The 17,790-nt window shown below is 41.0% G+C and overlaps 1 protein-coding gene across 1 annotated transcript in view; it reads right to left on the bottom strand.

Annotated features, from left to right (window-relative positions):
• Nucleotides 1-282: 282 nt before the first annotated feature.
• C2H3orf20 (chromosome 2 C3orf20 homolog) overlaps nt 283-17,790 on the bottom strand; it is a 64,006-nt gene continuing 46,498 nt past the window's right edge. The window contains exons 14-15 of the mRNA XM_072989502.2: nt 3,958-4,002; nt 283-764 (exon numbers count right to left, since the gene is read on the bottom strand). Coding sequence (XP_072845603.2) covers nt 641-764; nt 3,958-4,002 — 169 coding nt within the window. The 3' untranslated portion in view covers nt 283-640. The remainder of the gene's footprint in view (nt 765-3,957; nt 4,003-17,790) is intronic.

Consider the following 17,790-nt stretch of genomic DNA (forward strand, 5'->3'; position numbering starts at 1 on the left):
GATTCTTGGACTTCAGCTGGTCTATCTCCTCTTGGCCTGTACCTCATTCTGCCTATCCTTTTCATGAGGGAGCAAAAAAAGCAAACCCCCTTGCAGTGTAACATGTAGGCACTTCCCCTTCTCTATTTTTGGCCCGTCCTTTCATTCTCAGCTCTCTTCCTGATCTGCCTCCTTTTGTAGACCTTGCTTGCTCTCCTCTTCTTCTTCTTCTTCTTCTTCTTCTTCTTCTTCTTCTTCTTCTTCTTCTTCTTCTTCTTCTTCTTCTTCTTCTTCTTCTTCTTCTTCTTCTTCTTCTTCTTACGTATATATTCCCATTCGTTTTGACATCTATTTCACCCAGCCCTAGCTTCCCTTTTGAACTTTGTATACTGTTGAGTTAGGCATCTGAGGTGAGTGACTTTCCCCAGGACTTCCACCGACCATGTGAGGAACCAATCATCTGATATTTTAGACAGACAAGCTTCTGTATGGAGAGAAACTAAGGCCATCCATAACCAGACAGATTCCCACTGGGATTTTGCTTTATAATGATAAAAAAAAAAAATCCTACTAGCTGCAAGTACTATCTACATTTGTGGGTACATTAAATATGTGTATACATGTAAAGAGAAGAAACAAAATACCCTTTCTGTCCCATATCCTATTTCTTTGTTTTTTTCCTTCCGCTACCGACACGCTTTGGCTTCTCTGCCACCTCTTTCTTTTTTTTCTCAACAGCAGGCTTCTCTTCAGGCGAAGGCTCCTTCATCTTGAGGTCATACAAACTAGATATAGAATAAAAAATAAGGGGAAAGATTGAAATGGAGGTCACGTGGTAAGGTCAAGAAAAGCTCTTTACGTATATTAAACACCTTACTAACATATGGCCAGAAAGGGGATCATGTGGAAATAAATGTCGCTTTGCCACATTCATAATAAACTTATGAGTTCCAGTTTCTGTTTTAAAAGAACAGACTGTGGTTTTTGTAAGCAAACTTGTTCTGTTCACGTGACTATCTTGGTGATCATCCCATAATTGTGCAAAGGTTTTGCTCAGATGGACACTGCATGTCAGTGACAGCAAACAGGGGAAAGGGAAGGCTTTAGAACACAAAGTCAACCTCAGGGAAGAAGACTGCACTAGACCAAAGGGTATTATAGCTGAACCCTGATCACAACAAGACCAAAAGTGATGATCCAGAACTCTGCATATGAACCCCAAATACATCTGGCAGAGAACATCACTGAAATGTTTTAGCTGCAACAGAGAAGAGGTTTTAATGGAAGCTGGAGTTCTGTTAGCAAGAAGGAATACATATTTGGTAGCCTCCAGTGAATTCATTGTTTTCATATTATTCTTTACCCTATTTCCTTTGACAGTCATTTTGTAAGGGAAAAATGCTAAAAATCAGCCTTGCAAGCAAAATGCATTATGCAAAATAAATATATGCAAATTCAATTTGTTCAGTGTGGAGGTTTTCTACACTGAGTACCGGTCCCCTGAAACAATTGTAATAAGGAATCTTAGAAGAGATTCAGATGATTTTGGCTGCAGTTCTACTCATTTACTTAGGAGGAGACTCCACGGAACTCAGAGATATTTAATCTTCTAGTAGACATGCATAACTTTCTCCAAACATTTGACATCTATGCCCTTTTTCTGGACTCTCATGCTGGCCTGAATCCAATTGCTAGCTCAAACTAGAGTAGACCTATTGCATCAATGCTAAATGCTAAATCAATACTTATATAGAACCCATTGATTCAGTGGGCCTACTTTAATTGGGACTCTGACTCTAAACGCATGGCTTTCATGCAAGAGAGCATGAGAAATGAGCATGAGACATTGCCTTATGCTGAACCAGGCTATTTAGCCCAAAGCAGGCTGTTCTGGTTGCAGGAGTTGAAGAACTCAGGAAGTAGCGCCTTGCCCTGTGATCATTTAACTGGAGAAGCCATGGACTGTATGCAGGACATTATCTATGCAGAGGATGTGACTCTGCAATGCTGTGATCTTATCTTATGAACCGAAGGAGTAGGTTTAAAACAAAAGAATGATTTTTGTCACTTCAGGCCAAATCCAGTGTTCTGTGTTCAATAACGGGTGTAAGATTCCTCCAAAGATTCACAAGCAGAGCATACATCGGGATAACGTTCTTTTCTTGTTTGTCCTCAGCATCTGCTTTCTGTGGGTATACCAGGGGTCATTCTTGCACAGAGGAAGTACTGGAATCAAAGGGCACTAGGGCCACTTCACTTGCTAACTATGGGATGAGATGGCACATTCAGCAGAGATATTGACGACATCTCCTACTCCAGGAGCATGACTGTTTGCCTGTCTTTTAACCTCGTGTATTGGTTGAGGAGAGCTTTGAAGATATCTTGGACCATCAGAAACACAAATAAGTGGGTCCTAGATCAAATCAAGCCTGAACTCTCTCCAGAAGCAAAAATGATGAATCTGAAGCTGTTGTTATTTGGGCACTTCATAAAAAGACAAGACTTGCTGGGAAAGATAATAATGCTATGAAAAGTTGGATGCATCAGGAGAATAAGAAGATCAACTATGATTAACTCTTTAAAAGCAGCCACAGCTTTGAGTTTACAAGAGCAGCTAATGAAAGGACATCGTAGAGGTCACAGGCTGCTGTAAGTTGGAGATGACTTAGTAGCATGCAATAATAGGTAACAACAAAACCAACAATAGATTAATTGGCCCTGGGCTTGCCTGGTGATTGGTACACACATGCGGTGTATGCAACATTTTTTTAATGTCTGAGGTCTGCCTTCATTTCAGGCTAAGGCGTAATGACAGGTCTGGAATCATCCAGACTAAGCCAGGATATCAACTAGTGCTGCACCCTTCCTAGTATGAGTATAACACTTACGTTTATTGTCAGATAGAATCTCGTTTAGCCCTTTTGCATATTCACACAGTGGATTTACTGTCTGCAAAGTTCTACAGGATGCCCCAGTTTAAAATGACTTCAGGGTATGATTAGAGAGCACAAGGATGTCTAACTTTCATTTCTGTTCTGAAAATGAAACTATATTTTCTGAAGCCTACCACCAACTTCTCCCATGATCAGGTGCAGACTGTTCAAATGGAATGGCTAGAGAGAGTAAAATTAGCACAGCCTAAGCAAAATTAACATGCTCAAGCTGACAGCTTAAGCTGATAAGTGGCTTTTAATGAACATTAATAAAGTAGCCACATGCAGGTTAGTAGATGAAATAAGCCCATTAACTTGGTATCTTGGCAGATTGTTTATAACTGTATCCTGAATTGGTATAGTTTAGAACCAATGCTAACTAATAACTATAATATAGAATACGCAACCTTGGGAAATTACAAGCTAAAGAATTCCTCTGTTAGTATGTAGATAAAATAAGTTATGCTTTAACATGGTGACTGCCATGAACACTGTATAACTAACCAGACAGTTTGCTGTGTTCATATTAGATTTTCTGTTAGTGTTCATTAGGGGAATCATAATGGATTTCCATTGTCAGCCAGTCACTCAATGAACAACAACCTTGGCTATAGGGTTTCATGAGTGAGAATTCACTGTAACTCACCTGAAAGCTGGATACTGTTTTAACTACAACAGAATTCAGTTAGCATCCTTGTTAGATGTTCTTCCCAGGTGCTTTTAGAGAGCAACACATTTGTATGTGTGTTTGGGGTGTTAATGGTATACTCTCACATCAGCCATATTCTATGGAATTGTAGCACTATCTACTTTCTGTGTGACAGACAATGGTATGTGTGTGTGTGTGTGCACGCATGCATGCATGTGTTCTTTCTTGCCTAGAACTCTAAGTCACCAGCTTAGACCATGGAGAGAATGCCAGACTGTGAATAGACAAACTGATGTGGTGTAACATAGCTTCTGTATTTTCATAGGAATTCGATATTCCTTTATTATTTATTCTTATCACCATAACCTCTGAACACCACTGTTTAAGAATACTAACCTTTCTACAACTTTGCAAGGAGCTTTTGGAGGTTCAGCAGTGGGGCTGGTAGGAAAACAAATAAAATATTACGGTATATTAAAGAGCATCTCTAGTTATTTTCTGATGCCTATTTATCTACATTTTAATGGAACATTTGGCTATTTCATCTTAAGCCAATGGCTTGGATACCTAGCATATGCAGAAAGAGCCTCTGGAGGAATTTACTCACCTGATTGCTTTAAGACACATTTATACACACATCAGGACAAGGGGGATAATGTTTTTCAGGTCTGGTCACAATAATATTTATTTTTAATAAACCTGCTACGTATTAAGGTATTTGAGAGAGAGAGAGAGAGAGAGAGAGAGAGAGAGAGAGAGAGAGAGAGAGAGAGAGAGAGAGAGTATTTAGCAGTACTTCTTCCTTGCAGGTTCCATTTCCATAATAATTATTTCAAGAGTCAATGTGGTATAGTGGAAAGAGTGACAGATTTGGCCTCAGGAGACATGAGTCCAAACCCTTAGCCATGGAGACTCAAGGAGGGGAGGGAGCTGGCAATGGTAAAATCACTCCTTATATATCTAATGTACCTTGAAAACCCTTTTAGTGTCGCATGAGTTGGATGCAACTGGATGGCACATAATATAGACATCATTTATTAGATTTTATTTCAAGCTTCCTTCAAGGATATCAAAGTGGCACACATACCCTCTCTTCCTTTACCCTTACACTAATCCTGTGAGGCAGTTAGGCTGTGTGTACAACTCACTCAAGTGTATCTGGTCAGCATCATGTAAATTTGAACTCAGTTCTTCTCGATACTAGTCCAATAGTTTTAAGTACTCCATTATGCTTTCTTTTTGTTGTTGTTGTTAAGAGCAGATGTTAAGGGCACAAAAAAGAAGGCCAATGTGTCATGTTTATCTAGGTCAGCCTCAGGATTCACAGGCCTAGCTCAGGGCTTACTGCAGTTGATGAATGAGATCATTGTCAGGGATACTAGAACAAGAATGAAAATGCTTGGTCCCAGCCAATCTGCTCCAGAGCAGCTTTATAAAATGAAACTTCCTGTCCCTCCCCCCCCCCAAAAAAAAGGTTGAAGAGTCACATACAGCTTGCAAGCTGGAGTTGAAGAATTGTCTTATGAGGACGGCTTTCATAATGGAAAATATCCTGTGGCTCTGTAAACGTAAGTCTAGTCCATTGGTTCTTAACCTTGGGTAACCCAGGTGTTTTTGGACTGCAAGTCCCAGAAGCCCCAACCAGCATAGCTGGTGGTGAAGGCTTCTGGGAATTGCAGTCCAAGAACACCTGGATTGCCCAAGGTTAAGAACCACTGGTCTAGTCAATTTCATTGGGATTCATAGTCACCATAAGTCAGAGGTGTCTTGATGGACATAACAGCAATAATAGCATTTAGATTGATGCACTGAATGGATGCTTAAATTGTGATCTCAGCAAGTAATGAGCAATGTCCTGTTTTCAACGATGCTGCTCAGCTTTTGTAAGTTCAATCCTGTATCTTCCTTGATGGAGTCAATCCATCTCTTATTTCATCTTCTTCTTTTCCTGCTGTCTTCAACTTTTTCTACCAAAATTAGGAAGCAACATCTCTTAAATGCTAGTTGCAGAAGAAGAATCTGCAGTGAGTTAGGTAGTTTTCCTCACACATTGGTTATTACTTGCTGAGGCCTCTACTGAAACAAAAGAGCTTACTAGTATAGAAGCCATGGCTTGTTTACTTGATTATTTTTTTCATTTGAGACGTCAATCATTGTAATAAGCAGGAAACAGACAGTCACCACAGATGCAGATGCTGTACTGATTAGCTGGTGATGAATGAGGACAGATTGTCCCTTCACCTCCCACTGAGCCAGTCAGGTAACACCTCCATCGGGATAGGAAGACACAGAAATCTGCACCTCCCCACTTAAAATATCCGCCTGTCCGAAGCTGGCCTCCTTCAGGCTTTGAAAATTATCAAGCCAAAACAGGCCTGCCTGCCTGCCTGCCTGTCTGTCTGTCTAGCTAGCTAGCTTATAGACCACCTGACTTCATGAGATCACTACTCGGGGATGCTTACATGACGTAAAACCAACCATAAAACCAAAATTAAGAATGATCAGTGATATTCCTAAACAATCAACATTAGCAACAACAAAAGGCGACCCACTGCAAACCCCTGACTTAAATAATTCCAATCAAATTACAACATCATAACAGAATAAATAAAATATACAATATATGTTGTTGTTATGTGCTGTCAGGTCAGAACTGACTTAATAGGACTTTCAAGATACGTGAGATATTTAAGGACTGGTTTTACCAGTTCCACTCTCCCAATGAGTTTCCACGGTCCAGTGGGGATTTGAACCCTGGTTTCCAGATTCCTAGTCAAATAGATTGCAACAAATATAAACCATTTTGGAGACTAATTAAAAAAGACAATTCCCCACTTTAAAAAAACAATTCCACCACGGGCTTCCTTGCATTCAGTTTTACGTCCTATAGTCACTCTGGTCTCTAATTTGAATTCATCAGTGCTCAAGAATTGCTGGATAGTTCAGTGGTTTAGGTCTCTGGTTTTAGACCCAGAGGCTGGGAGTTTGATTCTCCACTGTGCCTTCTTTCCAAGCACTGGACTCGAGGATCTGCAGGGTACCTTTCAGCAATGTAGTTCTCAGGTGATTCTGTATTCTTATTAAATCTGACATAAATTGCAAAGTAAACAGCCACTGTGTTATTGCCCCCCCCCCACAACTGGATCTTTGGGCTGATCTAAGGGGACTCTTTGTACCAAAACTAAATTAGAAGTAGCCATGAACAGGGGCTGTCAGTGTCAATACAGAACACATCTTCAGTACCTGCAAAGATCACACTGTGGGTCAATTTTTATTTGGCAGCAATTACTTATGCCATGGTGCCACACCAATGGCAGAAAGCTCACTAGTTAACATTTTTCCTTCTGAGCCAAAATGAATCGTACAGAAGAAGTTCTTGCCTGTATCTCATTCGGCAAGGCTGGTTAATGGAAGACTTTGATATCTCACCCTGCAGCCACCTGCCCCTGCCCAGAAAGTCTCCTTAAGACTTCATTAAAGCAATTCCCCTCTACTACAAGATCTGTGTTCACAACTCTATCCACGTCATCCCTTTTAGAAAGAGAAAGATTACAGCCATGACTCTTGCTTTCTTTCAAAACAGTGCTCCCACGGTTGCAAGCTATCTACCGAAGGAAGGGAGAGGGATTGCATCCTGATCTAAAGAGACAACATTAATTTCTTTTTTCTTATCCCTGCACAAAGTCTCGGGAAGATTTAGTTTACAATTGGGTTAGATAAGAAGTCAAAGAAATCCCAGAGGGTCAGCAAAGTAATTCACTCCTGTGACCCATCCTTTTTTCAAAGCCCGAGGCCTTACTGTGCGAAAGAAATGCACTTTTTTTTTCAAAGACCAGTTCATTGGCTGCTCTGTTCAGTCAGCCTATATGGGTATAGAGCAGAACAGCAGAAAGTTGCGTTCCCAGGCTTTGCTCTGGAGGCAGTCTGATCACAAACGAATGTCTCCTTGTATGCAAGTATTTTGCTTTTGAAAACCCTGACACAGGAATATACTTGCATTTGCCTTTGCATCTTTTCAGAACTGTGTTCCGGCTATCACGTTTAACCACAAAGTTCACTTGAAGATAAAAAGGTGACTCACAGAGAAATTTATGAGCATTAACTTTTTTGGACTATAAATCCCAGAATACCACAAGCAAGGGAAGCTATGGTCTTAAAAAGTTGACATGCAAAAAAAAGTCCTTTTTCCAAGTAACAAAACAAAGAAGTGAGCATTCCAGATTTCCCATATTTTTGCATTACTGTGAGCTGAGTCTACAGTACAAGAAATACAATACTGTATGGTCCAATACTTGTCAGTGCTCCCCCCTCTTTTTTAAAAAAAATATACCAATATACATCATGACCTTTGTGTCACACATTCTAAGGATGGAGAAATCTGATCACAAATGCAACTATTATTATGAGCTAAATCAAAAGCAATGGGCAAAACCTCTCTGAATGCACAACACAGAAGGAACCAACATCTGTTCAAACACATACATTCAAATTTGGCAAATCCGAGAGAGTATGGAATGGCATTTGTTTGGATATAGGCCTGGCAATGTGTTTCGTGATATTTATGTCTGCCATGATGCATAAAAATTCCAAAAATTAAAACAACAGAAACTCTCATTATTTGTCATAATTTCAACTTAAAATGAGATGCCAACAGGAGGGCAACTAAAATTTTGGCATTTGAAGGACTGAATGTAATCAAACCAGAATCCAGCACAACTTCCCCTGAAGCCCCACGGTGAAATGAATGAAAATATATAACAATCAGGCCCCATGAGTGTAAACGTAAATAGTTTCCTTTTCTTTTGTGGCAATCAGTCTTTACATTATTCCTTGCTTTAAGGTAAAGAAATAGGGCTTTACATGAAAACTAACTTTGTAAGAGTGACATGAATAGGGGGAATTCCATTACTGCAAAGTGCAATGATGACTTTACCTAATGAAGTGATCAGCAGAGCTCATTATGAAGACTTGTTAAGGCCCAGTGCTGGCTTGCAGTTCTCTTATATTAGTCAATTCTCTTTCGTTCCCAGCATCACAGGGTAGAGGTAAATTAAACCATAAACCAGACTGCATTTCAAAGCCCAGCAGGTTGTAGTTATAAAAGTGCTAGAAAATATTAGTTTTTACACTTAAAACACTTTAACAAACAGATTGTTCTAGTTTCATCTGCAACAAAGTCATCTACTCCAATCGGTAGAGTGGGATTTAGAAGGGAAAGTCATTTTTCGAGTTTGCTGGGGCCTGGAAAGATAACTTGCTATTTCCATGCTCTGAGCCTCAGGGAAAGCTGCCTCGGGACTGCTAATTTGGCTTTATCCATCGGTTGGAAGAGCAAGGGACTCCTGAGAGGCTGCCCCCTGCTTGTATTGCTCCTTCCAGCTAGAAAGAGCACTGGACTTCATCTGTGACAAGCCTGGAGACTGCAGAGCAGAAGGGCTGTGCCCTTTGGGCCCAACCATTGGCTAAGGACCAAGGATTACTGGGAGGCAACTGGGAGTCCCACCTGTTGGCTGGAAAAGGAACAATGCCAGGGAGCTGGCTTCAACCACTCCTCCAAGAAAAGACATGTATAAGAGAGCACATAGCTAACAACTCATACACGAAATGTATAGCCAAGAACTCACACCTGAGCTTGCTTTTCAGCCTTGTCTATTAGGCAGGGATCCTGTGTGCAGAGGCTACCTTTGAAAGCCATTCTGGAAATCCTTTTGGGCTGCAGAGCAGTATTAATAGGCTTCGAAATAAATCAATGAAAATTTTGGATACATACTTGCTTCTACTTGAAACCCTCTTCCTAAAGCTATCCTTGCAAAGCAGCCATTGGGCTTCTGAACAAGTACATCCAAATAACATGTTTTTCCATCCTCAGGTTGCACTCTGAAACTGTAGTTTAGCGGTTCTTTGGGGAGAGGATTAACAGTGAAATGTGATTTTAGTGTCTTTGGAAGCCCTTGGGGTAAGGTGAACTAGAAATCCAGTTCAGCAAAATATGTTTCCTTTAAAAAGGCTTTTCCCTCAATCATACTGGGTGGATAAGAAATAGAATGCCTTGTAGAGAAGAGGGAAACATTTCAATCACCTCCCTCTTGTTTATTTAATATACATTGGAAAAATCTGAGTGGTACTCCTATCAATTTGCTTATTTTCTGGTGGCAAAAATAGTGATGGGGGCTGCTTCACCTGTGATCAGAAACCATCCCTAGCTCCATGTGTGCGCATACACACATGCACACAGATGCATACACACACCTGTCAACTCAGAGCATGAAAATAGTGAGCTACAGGCTACTATTCTGTGGTAAAGAAGGTGTGGCAAAGTCACATTTGAAAATTAAAGTAACAAATGGGGGAACTTCATTCGTATAACCATAAGCCCCTTGTGACCAGAACAGGGAGGCTGTCCTCTGAAAGTCTGAGGTAAATTGCTCTTCCCCCAACTTAGGGTAAGATCAGATGAGGAAATGGCTCCCAGCACCTGTGGGGCGCTCCAGTGTGAGCTGTTTCCCAGCATCCACAGGATGTATGAGCAATATAGCGATCTAGCTTGAATCCAAGCCATGACCAAGCTGGACCTTTTTTGGCCCAGTGGTAGGCCTCCTCTTTTTCAGGGCTGGGCTGGAGTGATCCCTGCACGGATGGAAGAGTTGCTTTAAGGGGGATAGCTCCCAGCAAGATTGACCCTTTCCAGTGCAAATCAGAATAATCCTTTGTCAACATCAGACTTCACCTTTAGACTAAAAGCTGTGCCTAGCCATAATAAATATTGTTTTGCCGTTCCTTTTCAAAGTTACACTTAGAGGTAACTGTAGATGCAGTTAGACAAGAATTTTTTTTAAATATATTTTATGCCATTTGCTTACCAATCCTAAAAGTCTTCTTCTCTCACAACCTCCATACAAAGGAAAGTGAATTTCTGGATAGTTCTGTGGTTTTGGCATCTGGCTGTGGAGCCAGAGACTGGGAGTTTAATTCCCCCACTCTGCCCTACTGGAAGGGGCTGGACTGGATGATACATTAGGTCCCTTCCAGGTCTGCAGTTCTAAGATTAGTATTATAATGCAATAAGTAACACAAGTAACACAAAAACTTTTAAACACCTCCACAAGCAGTGATGATATATACTAATGGAATGTATTACTTCATAAAAGTAACTTTCCAAGCTTTATATCATCTACTGGTTGCTGTAGTCAAGAGCAGGAAGGCCCCGGTCCTTCTTTCCACCTGTGCTAGAACAGCCTTCTGACTGGACCAACAGGGATGAATATGGAAACATCAGTGCAACAACCTCTGAGGTTTCTCTAAGTTTGGGGTGCAGTGGGAGAAGGAACGGTGCCTTTACAGTGCTCCCAAGACTATATGTCTGATCCTCAGTTGGTCAGCATACCTGCCTCTAGGCAGGTGGAAAGTGCTGTTCTCTGTTTTGAAAAGATGAATGGGTCATGCAGAATATGATATATATGTGAGAGCAATATATATATCAAAAGCTATGATAAAGACTTCAAAACAGGTGGCAACAAAGCCCCAAATGTCTTGAGATGTGGGCATGATTTACAGGCAGTTCCTTTATTTCTTCCCTGACTTGGTTCAATTCAGACAGCATTTTATGCATTAGCAAAGTTCCAGTGTGTGTCACCATACTCAATTATTCACAACAATGGATAGAGACATTGACCGACTGCACAAGCATTAATGCAGTTTAGAAACGGGGACTACTGGCTCCCCAATAATTTATTACGGACAATTATGCAGACCAGAACAAAGTCAGGAACTTATTTCTAAATGTACAATCCATAATCCATCACAAACTGAAACATACACCGGATGTCCCCGGCTCCCTAGCCTCATTTGAATTTAAGGCTTTATTAGCAAGGCGATTTTGTTCATGTTACTTTCTGCAGGACAGGACAGTTAAGACAGCCCATCCTATGGGATGATAAAGACATGCCACAGAAACGGGCATTAAACAGACCCAGGAGCAGCTTGCTAGTCCCATTACAATTTGACATGGGCTTTTGCTCATAGTGCACAGCCGTAGAAATTCATTTTAAGCAAGCTTCTTGCCTTGCTTTTAGGGAAACATGTACATGAAAATATGAACAGAAAGCCAAAGAGCATGATATATAGCTCCAACATGCAGTATACTGCCATATCTAAAAGTTATTGTCAAGACCAGAGTGTTGAAGGGATGTTGCATTGACTACAGTACATGCCAGACCAGGCAGCATGATGGGGTAGCTGACAATTTTTTTGTCCTTGCGCGTAGGGGTGTCCCACCCAATCCACTGGTACCTTGACCACAAGAGGTCTGCTGTGGGGGTTTTTTCCAGTCCAAAAGAAGAGAATGGAGAGGAGCCTGTTTGACCTAAAGGCAGGGATGGGCAACCTGCCCCCTTAGCCATTGTTGTGGCCCTGATGCCTCCCTGGTTGCTGTTGCCAATGACAAAGTGGATAATGAATAATGACAGTAGTCCTATAGAAGAAACTAAAGAAGCTGGGGAGAACAAATATCATTGTTCTTCCAGAAGATTAGGAGACACTGCACCATGCCTGGCTATACAATATAGGAAGATCCTCTAGAAGCCAAATGTGTTGACAGCCATTGCCAAACTGTGGAAGCAGAACCCCCAGCAGATGGAGGAGGGAACAAGCCAGACAATGCCCACTGCACATGAGTCGCTACCTCCTAATAATGTTAAATGCATCCATACATTTACTGACCCAGGATATTTAAATATTAGTCTGCATGTATTCCTGTGAATGGCAAAGCATAGCATTCCAGAAGGAATAAAATACACCCAACAAGTAAAGTTTTCTTTAAAAGGGGGGAAAAGTATTTTCATTTCGTTTCATATATATATATGTTCTGTTTCCTAGATATTCCCTTAAATTTCAGGATATCTTCTTATTCTAATTGATTTTAATCTCTTCATAATTGATGGAACTGTATATAAGACATCCGATCAATTACGTGATGGTAAATTTGGAAGTAGAGATGCTCATCATGACGAGCCCAATGACCATAAGGAGATTCCAAATATGCAAGCTGCTGGATTGGTTCTGTGGAACAGATCTTTTAGTGAATGGCTCTTATTGTCCATTCAAGATTAAACAGCCCTCAAGGAATTTGCATTACAAAAGGAATAGTTTGCAACCATATACTGTTCCTGGGGAAATCCAATTTTACTGCTAGGTACCGCAAGGATTACAGCTAAGGTCAGAGGGAATACAGAATCCTGATGGAGGGTACCAGATCATGTCATAATCCGTGCTACTCAGAAAGTCCCTAGGCTTCAGCCCTGTGGGCCTTAACTCCAAGATTTGCAAAAGTAGAAAAAGCAATTGTTTGCAGAAAACAAAAAATCAAGAAGGAGAACCCTGTGGGAACTGAGTAGCTGGAATGGGCATAGAATGTTGACTGACAGTTGAGGGCCAAAGAATGGAATTGACCTAGCAACTGGAAACATTATTTTTAAAGATTAGACCTTCCAGAATACTCAGTTTGCAGCACACCACACTGCAACATTTTGTTGCTAGTCCCACTTGTTCTGACTGTTGTCTTGTGTGCATACCTTTCTCTCACTCCTACAACCTACTTTGTTTTCAAAAGTTGTATATGGATTATTCACAGTGAACACTTGGCAATCTAAGGAGAGGATGGGGTTGGAATGTGTTTGCGTGTTGTTGTTTTCCAAACATACCCTCCTCGTGACAAATCCTACTACCTTCAACTTTTCCTGAAAGCCAACGCCAGGGATTTGTCTTGCTGACCTTTGAAAGGACAGACTTTCCTTTCTGCTGCTTTCTAGCATTCCTTTGCCATGTCGAATGCATCCTATTTCACAGACTGTCACCCAGGTTTCCTGTCCCCAGCCAGAGGCAGATTACAGTGGCAAGCACAAAGAGAAATACGGCTGCTGTATTTTCATATGCCCGTGAGTCACTAATTAGATGACGAACCATTGCTTTGGTAGCACAAGTTGTACCATCACAGATAGCTTTGAATGGCATGGGATTCACAAGATACTAATTCAATGACCTTATTTTCACTTCCCTTGTTTTTTGGACATAATCATTTGACATCAATCATTTTTAAAAAGCTCCTTATCTCCTTGACTGATTGTGTATCTCCAGAAATATGTTCGGCATGAATGAAAATTAAGACTGGTTTATCATGTGTAGTTCTTCTCCCACTGTTAGTTCATCCTCATTAGTGCTTATACAAATGAGGGAAGTGCAATTAGCCATAACGTACTGTATTTCCATGTGCTTTCCAAGATGGCTGCCAAATCTACTTTTATGTATTGTCCTTCCTTCCCACCTATTAAGGTTTGTGTTTCTTTCTCATCTAAATTGATTGATTCCCTCCACTATTCTTTCAACGTACCTCTCAATTCACACCGGTCTCCCGAGAGTTGTGTGAGCTGGGCTCAGTGGCACTGATCAAGGGGAACCATTTGCAACATATAACTTCCCCACTGTGTCTCCTGAGAGCTAAGCCAGCCTCTATGGCCTTGGACAAGCCACTCAGTCCCAGGATGCTCCCCCCCCCCAGAAGAAGAGAATGGTAAGCCACTTCTGAGTACTCTCTACCTACCCAGAGAAGATTCTCTGAAAGTCAGAATTGATTTGACAGCATGCAATTATTATTATCTAGCTATAGAAAACCATCATTTCAAGTCAAGAGATGAGAAGATGAAAAATCACGAAAGAGAGATGCCACTTTGTTGTGAACAAAATCAGGTGTTTTAACATACATATGAAGTAAGTGAGGTTTAATGGCAGATACTCTTCATAAAGCACAGACTGAGACTGATGTGTTGTATGTATGCCTGCCATTCAAAGATGGGAGAAGAATACGTTCTATGCCATTGACCCAAGGCCCTCACCAAGCTTCACCCAGCTTTCCTTCAGTCAGTAATGTGAAACAAAATGTCAGAATACCAGGTAAGAGGAAGAGAGTGAAGATTTTTTTTTACTTTGGACTACAGCTACCAGAATATCCGTTCCGTTCCAGACTGAAGAATTTTGGAAATTGTAGGCCAATTCGTCCAGGGAGGCACCAAGGCCAGCAGGCATGGGATTTGGGAAGTTGCAGTCCAAAAACAGAAACCTTGTCTAGTATCGTATTTTATAGAAATATAAAATATAGTACCCAAGTCTTGATTGTGGAATGTGGATAGGATTTCTGGGTATATTTAGCATACATACTGTATGATTGTGCTAGTTCTTGTGTGTTGTGTAAAATGTCAGTTAACTAAACCAAAGCTCAGTCCCACAAATTCCCACGGGAAAAGGCCACCATGGCTGCCTTGGTAAAAGGCTGCCATCCCAATATCAAATGCCACAGCCCTTTCGTTTGTGTTCAGATTACTTTGTCCCACTCAAATAAGTAAATAAGGAAGGAACCAGTTTTTTTTTTAGTCGAATGCTTACAAAAAGGGCATGTAAAAGCTTCTCCTCTTATCTCTACTTTGCTCTTCAGTAAATGATAGTAAGACAGCCAGAGAAGCTCCAGTAATGCATGAAGTGATTCCTGTTCTCTGCAGTTCACATGAAGCCATCTTCTTATCAGCAGGGTATAGTCCATAAACATAATCTAACCAAAATTAGTTGTGGCTAAATCCCACTAAATTGGTTGGCTGGCTCAGTAGCTTAAGTATCTGGCTGCAGAGCTAGAGGTTGGATGCTTGATTCCCCACTGTGCCTTCTGCAAAGTACAGGTTACCTGTGTAGCCTTGGGCAAGCTGCACAGTCCTAGGGCATCCCTAGAAAAATAAATTGTTCTCTATCTGGAAAACCCTGAAAAAGGTTGCCATAAGTCAGAATTTACTTGATGGCACGTGATGATGATGATTAAATCCCGCTAAAAGCACTAGTGTGGGATTCATGTAATCATTTGTTTGTTTAATTTCTACCCTGCATTTCTCCCTGTATGATGTAGCATAGACCCAATTGATTTCAAAGGCTGTATCTTTAAGAAGGCTGCAAAAAAATAAAAAAAAAATCACAGGAACCACCAATCATTAGCTCCCCTGACAAACGTTTTGCTAGACCGTACTAGAGGCGATACCCTATCCATCCTCTGAATAAATCCTTTGAAAGGGCCTTCTCCCCTAATCTATTATGCTCCTAAAACTCTACTGTAAATCTTATCCAGTGCTACACTTGTACATGGAGTCTACATAACATAAAATAATGCACTGCTAAGCAGAGGGTTGGCAGGTGGGGAAAATCTCTAGTTGCTGATGGATAATTGAGTTTGTATGAGAATATGTAGAACAGATTTTAGGGGTGGAGGACATCGTTACTTACTTCAGTATAAATTAAGCCCATTTGGGAAGCACACATCCGTTTGATCCATCTGTATATATTATTCTGTTTCCACATCTTCAGCTGTCTATAATGTATGGAGTTGGAATACAGAGTAGGGGAGTGGAACAGGGAAATATTAAGACAGCCGAAAACTTTCTCTAGAGAGTTTATCGGCACGTTCATAAGGATGGGAAGAGGCAGAGCAATGGGGAGTGGATGAAAGACGTGTGGAAAAAAATCCCAAGGTTTTTTACAGAGCAAGAAGACAGTAGTGGTTCAAGGTGTCATCCTTTTGACCTCATGTCCTTTCATTTTTGTTTTAAAATGCTTCTGCCACTGCCCTCCTGTGGTGATAGTGGAGTCTGTCCTCAGCAGTGACAGCCCATCATCAGAGCTTGAAGGGAACATTTTAAAAAGTAATGGCGTTATCAGTATATGCTGCTCTGCTGCATCAAAAGAGTAATAATGTTCCCTTTTACTGGTATCACAACAGGTCCCCAAATCATTACCTCTTTATCCAAAGAACAGGGATGCTAATGTTTTCCTGCCTGCGGATGAGAGAACAAGGACTGCCAGCATTGTTGATGCCACTGTGAATTGTGGGGAATTTCCTGGTGTTCCCTGTAGAGTTCTCATATTAGCAAAAAGAGAGAGAAAGTTTGCACAAAATTGCTGAGACATTTGAGCAAAAGTGTGCAATTGCACAAATTTCCCCAAAGACAACTGCTGTTTTCTTTTCAAATCTGAAGCAACAAATGAATTGTTTGCATCTTTCTAAACAATCTACCAGCCTTCAAATGTTTGCTCTGTGGGCTATGTGTGTGCTTTTATTTTCAAGAGGAAAAGAGACATTTTGCACAAATTACAGGAACAGTGAAGGAGGGAGAAGAACTCTTTGCTATGCACTTGGCTGGAGGCAAGGAAACTGGTGGGGCTTTAAAATTCCTTGCAGCATCAAGACAGCCTAAATCAATGAGAACAAGGAATTCAGTGAGCCTTCTTTCCATCTGTCTTGAAGAATGATGCTACCATCATCTATAACAAAATTTAAAACAGAGAACTATGGTACATTAAAGATTACCTGACTTAGCATGGGTTTTCCTGGATTGCAATCCACTTCCTCAGACACCACTTAATGTGGCTGATGAACCAGATTGCAATCCATGAAAGCTCACATGGAAATAAATATTTTGGCTAACGTGCCATGGCTCCTCTGTTTTTGTTACACAGGTTGACACAAAATAAGGCTGTGACCACACATATATTTGTCATAAATTGATGAAAATTTCTCTATACAGTGCCTTGGCATTTAAATTTCTGTCATTGTTCACACAAAAACAATGTTTAACTGTCGCAAGAAGGGTGCATTTCAAGTGTCCACACATGGCAAAAACAACAGAGCAAATACTTTAACATGGGGCACGGATACACTATGTAAATGTAACAGGAGATGGCTTGGGGTTTTTGAAGTTGGTTTAAAGTCACATGGTATTCATGTGGTCTATGAGTCGGTGTGTGCATCATCTTGGGAAAACTTTTAATCCATTTTAAAATTGTGTTGTACATATATTGGTCGAAGAGGGTTACACAGGTTTTTGGAATCGTTGCATTTGAAGTTTTGTCCTGCCCCTGCTTGCCCTTGCTCTGGCTGCCTCTCACAGCCATTTATCACTGCTGCTGTGGAGTCATTTTCAACACTTTAAATGTTTTTATTTCTTGCAATCTGGTATAGCATTAGTATGATAGCTAGAAAAAAAAATAAAGCAGAGGTTTCCCTGCTGTCCAACGCATGTGCATGGAGACAGGCAGGCAGGCACGCACACGCGCGCGCGCGCACGCACACACACACACACACACACACACACACACACAGGGTAGAGATGGAGAGGCAACTACCGAAAAGGCTGGCTAGAGGGA

The sequence above is a fragment of the Pogona vitticeps genome, chromosome 2 (assembly GCF_051106095.1).
Source record: "Pogona vitticeps strain Pit_001003342236 chromosome 2, PviZW2.1, whole genome shotgun sequence".
Lineage (NCBI taxonomy): Eukaryota > Metazoa > Chordata > Lepidosauria > Squamata > Agamidae > Pogona > Pogona vitticeps.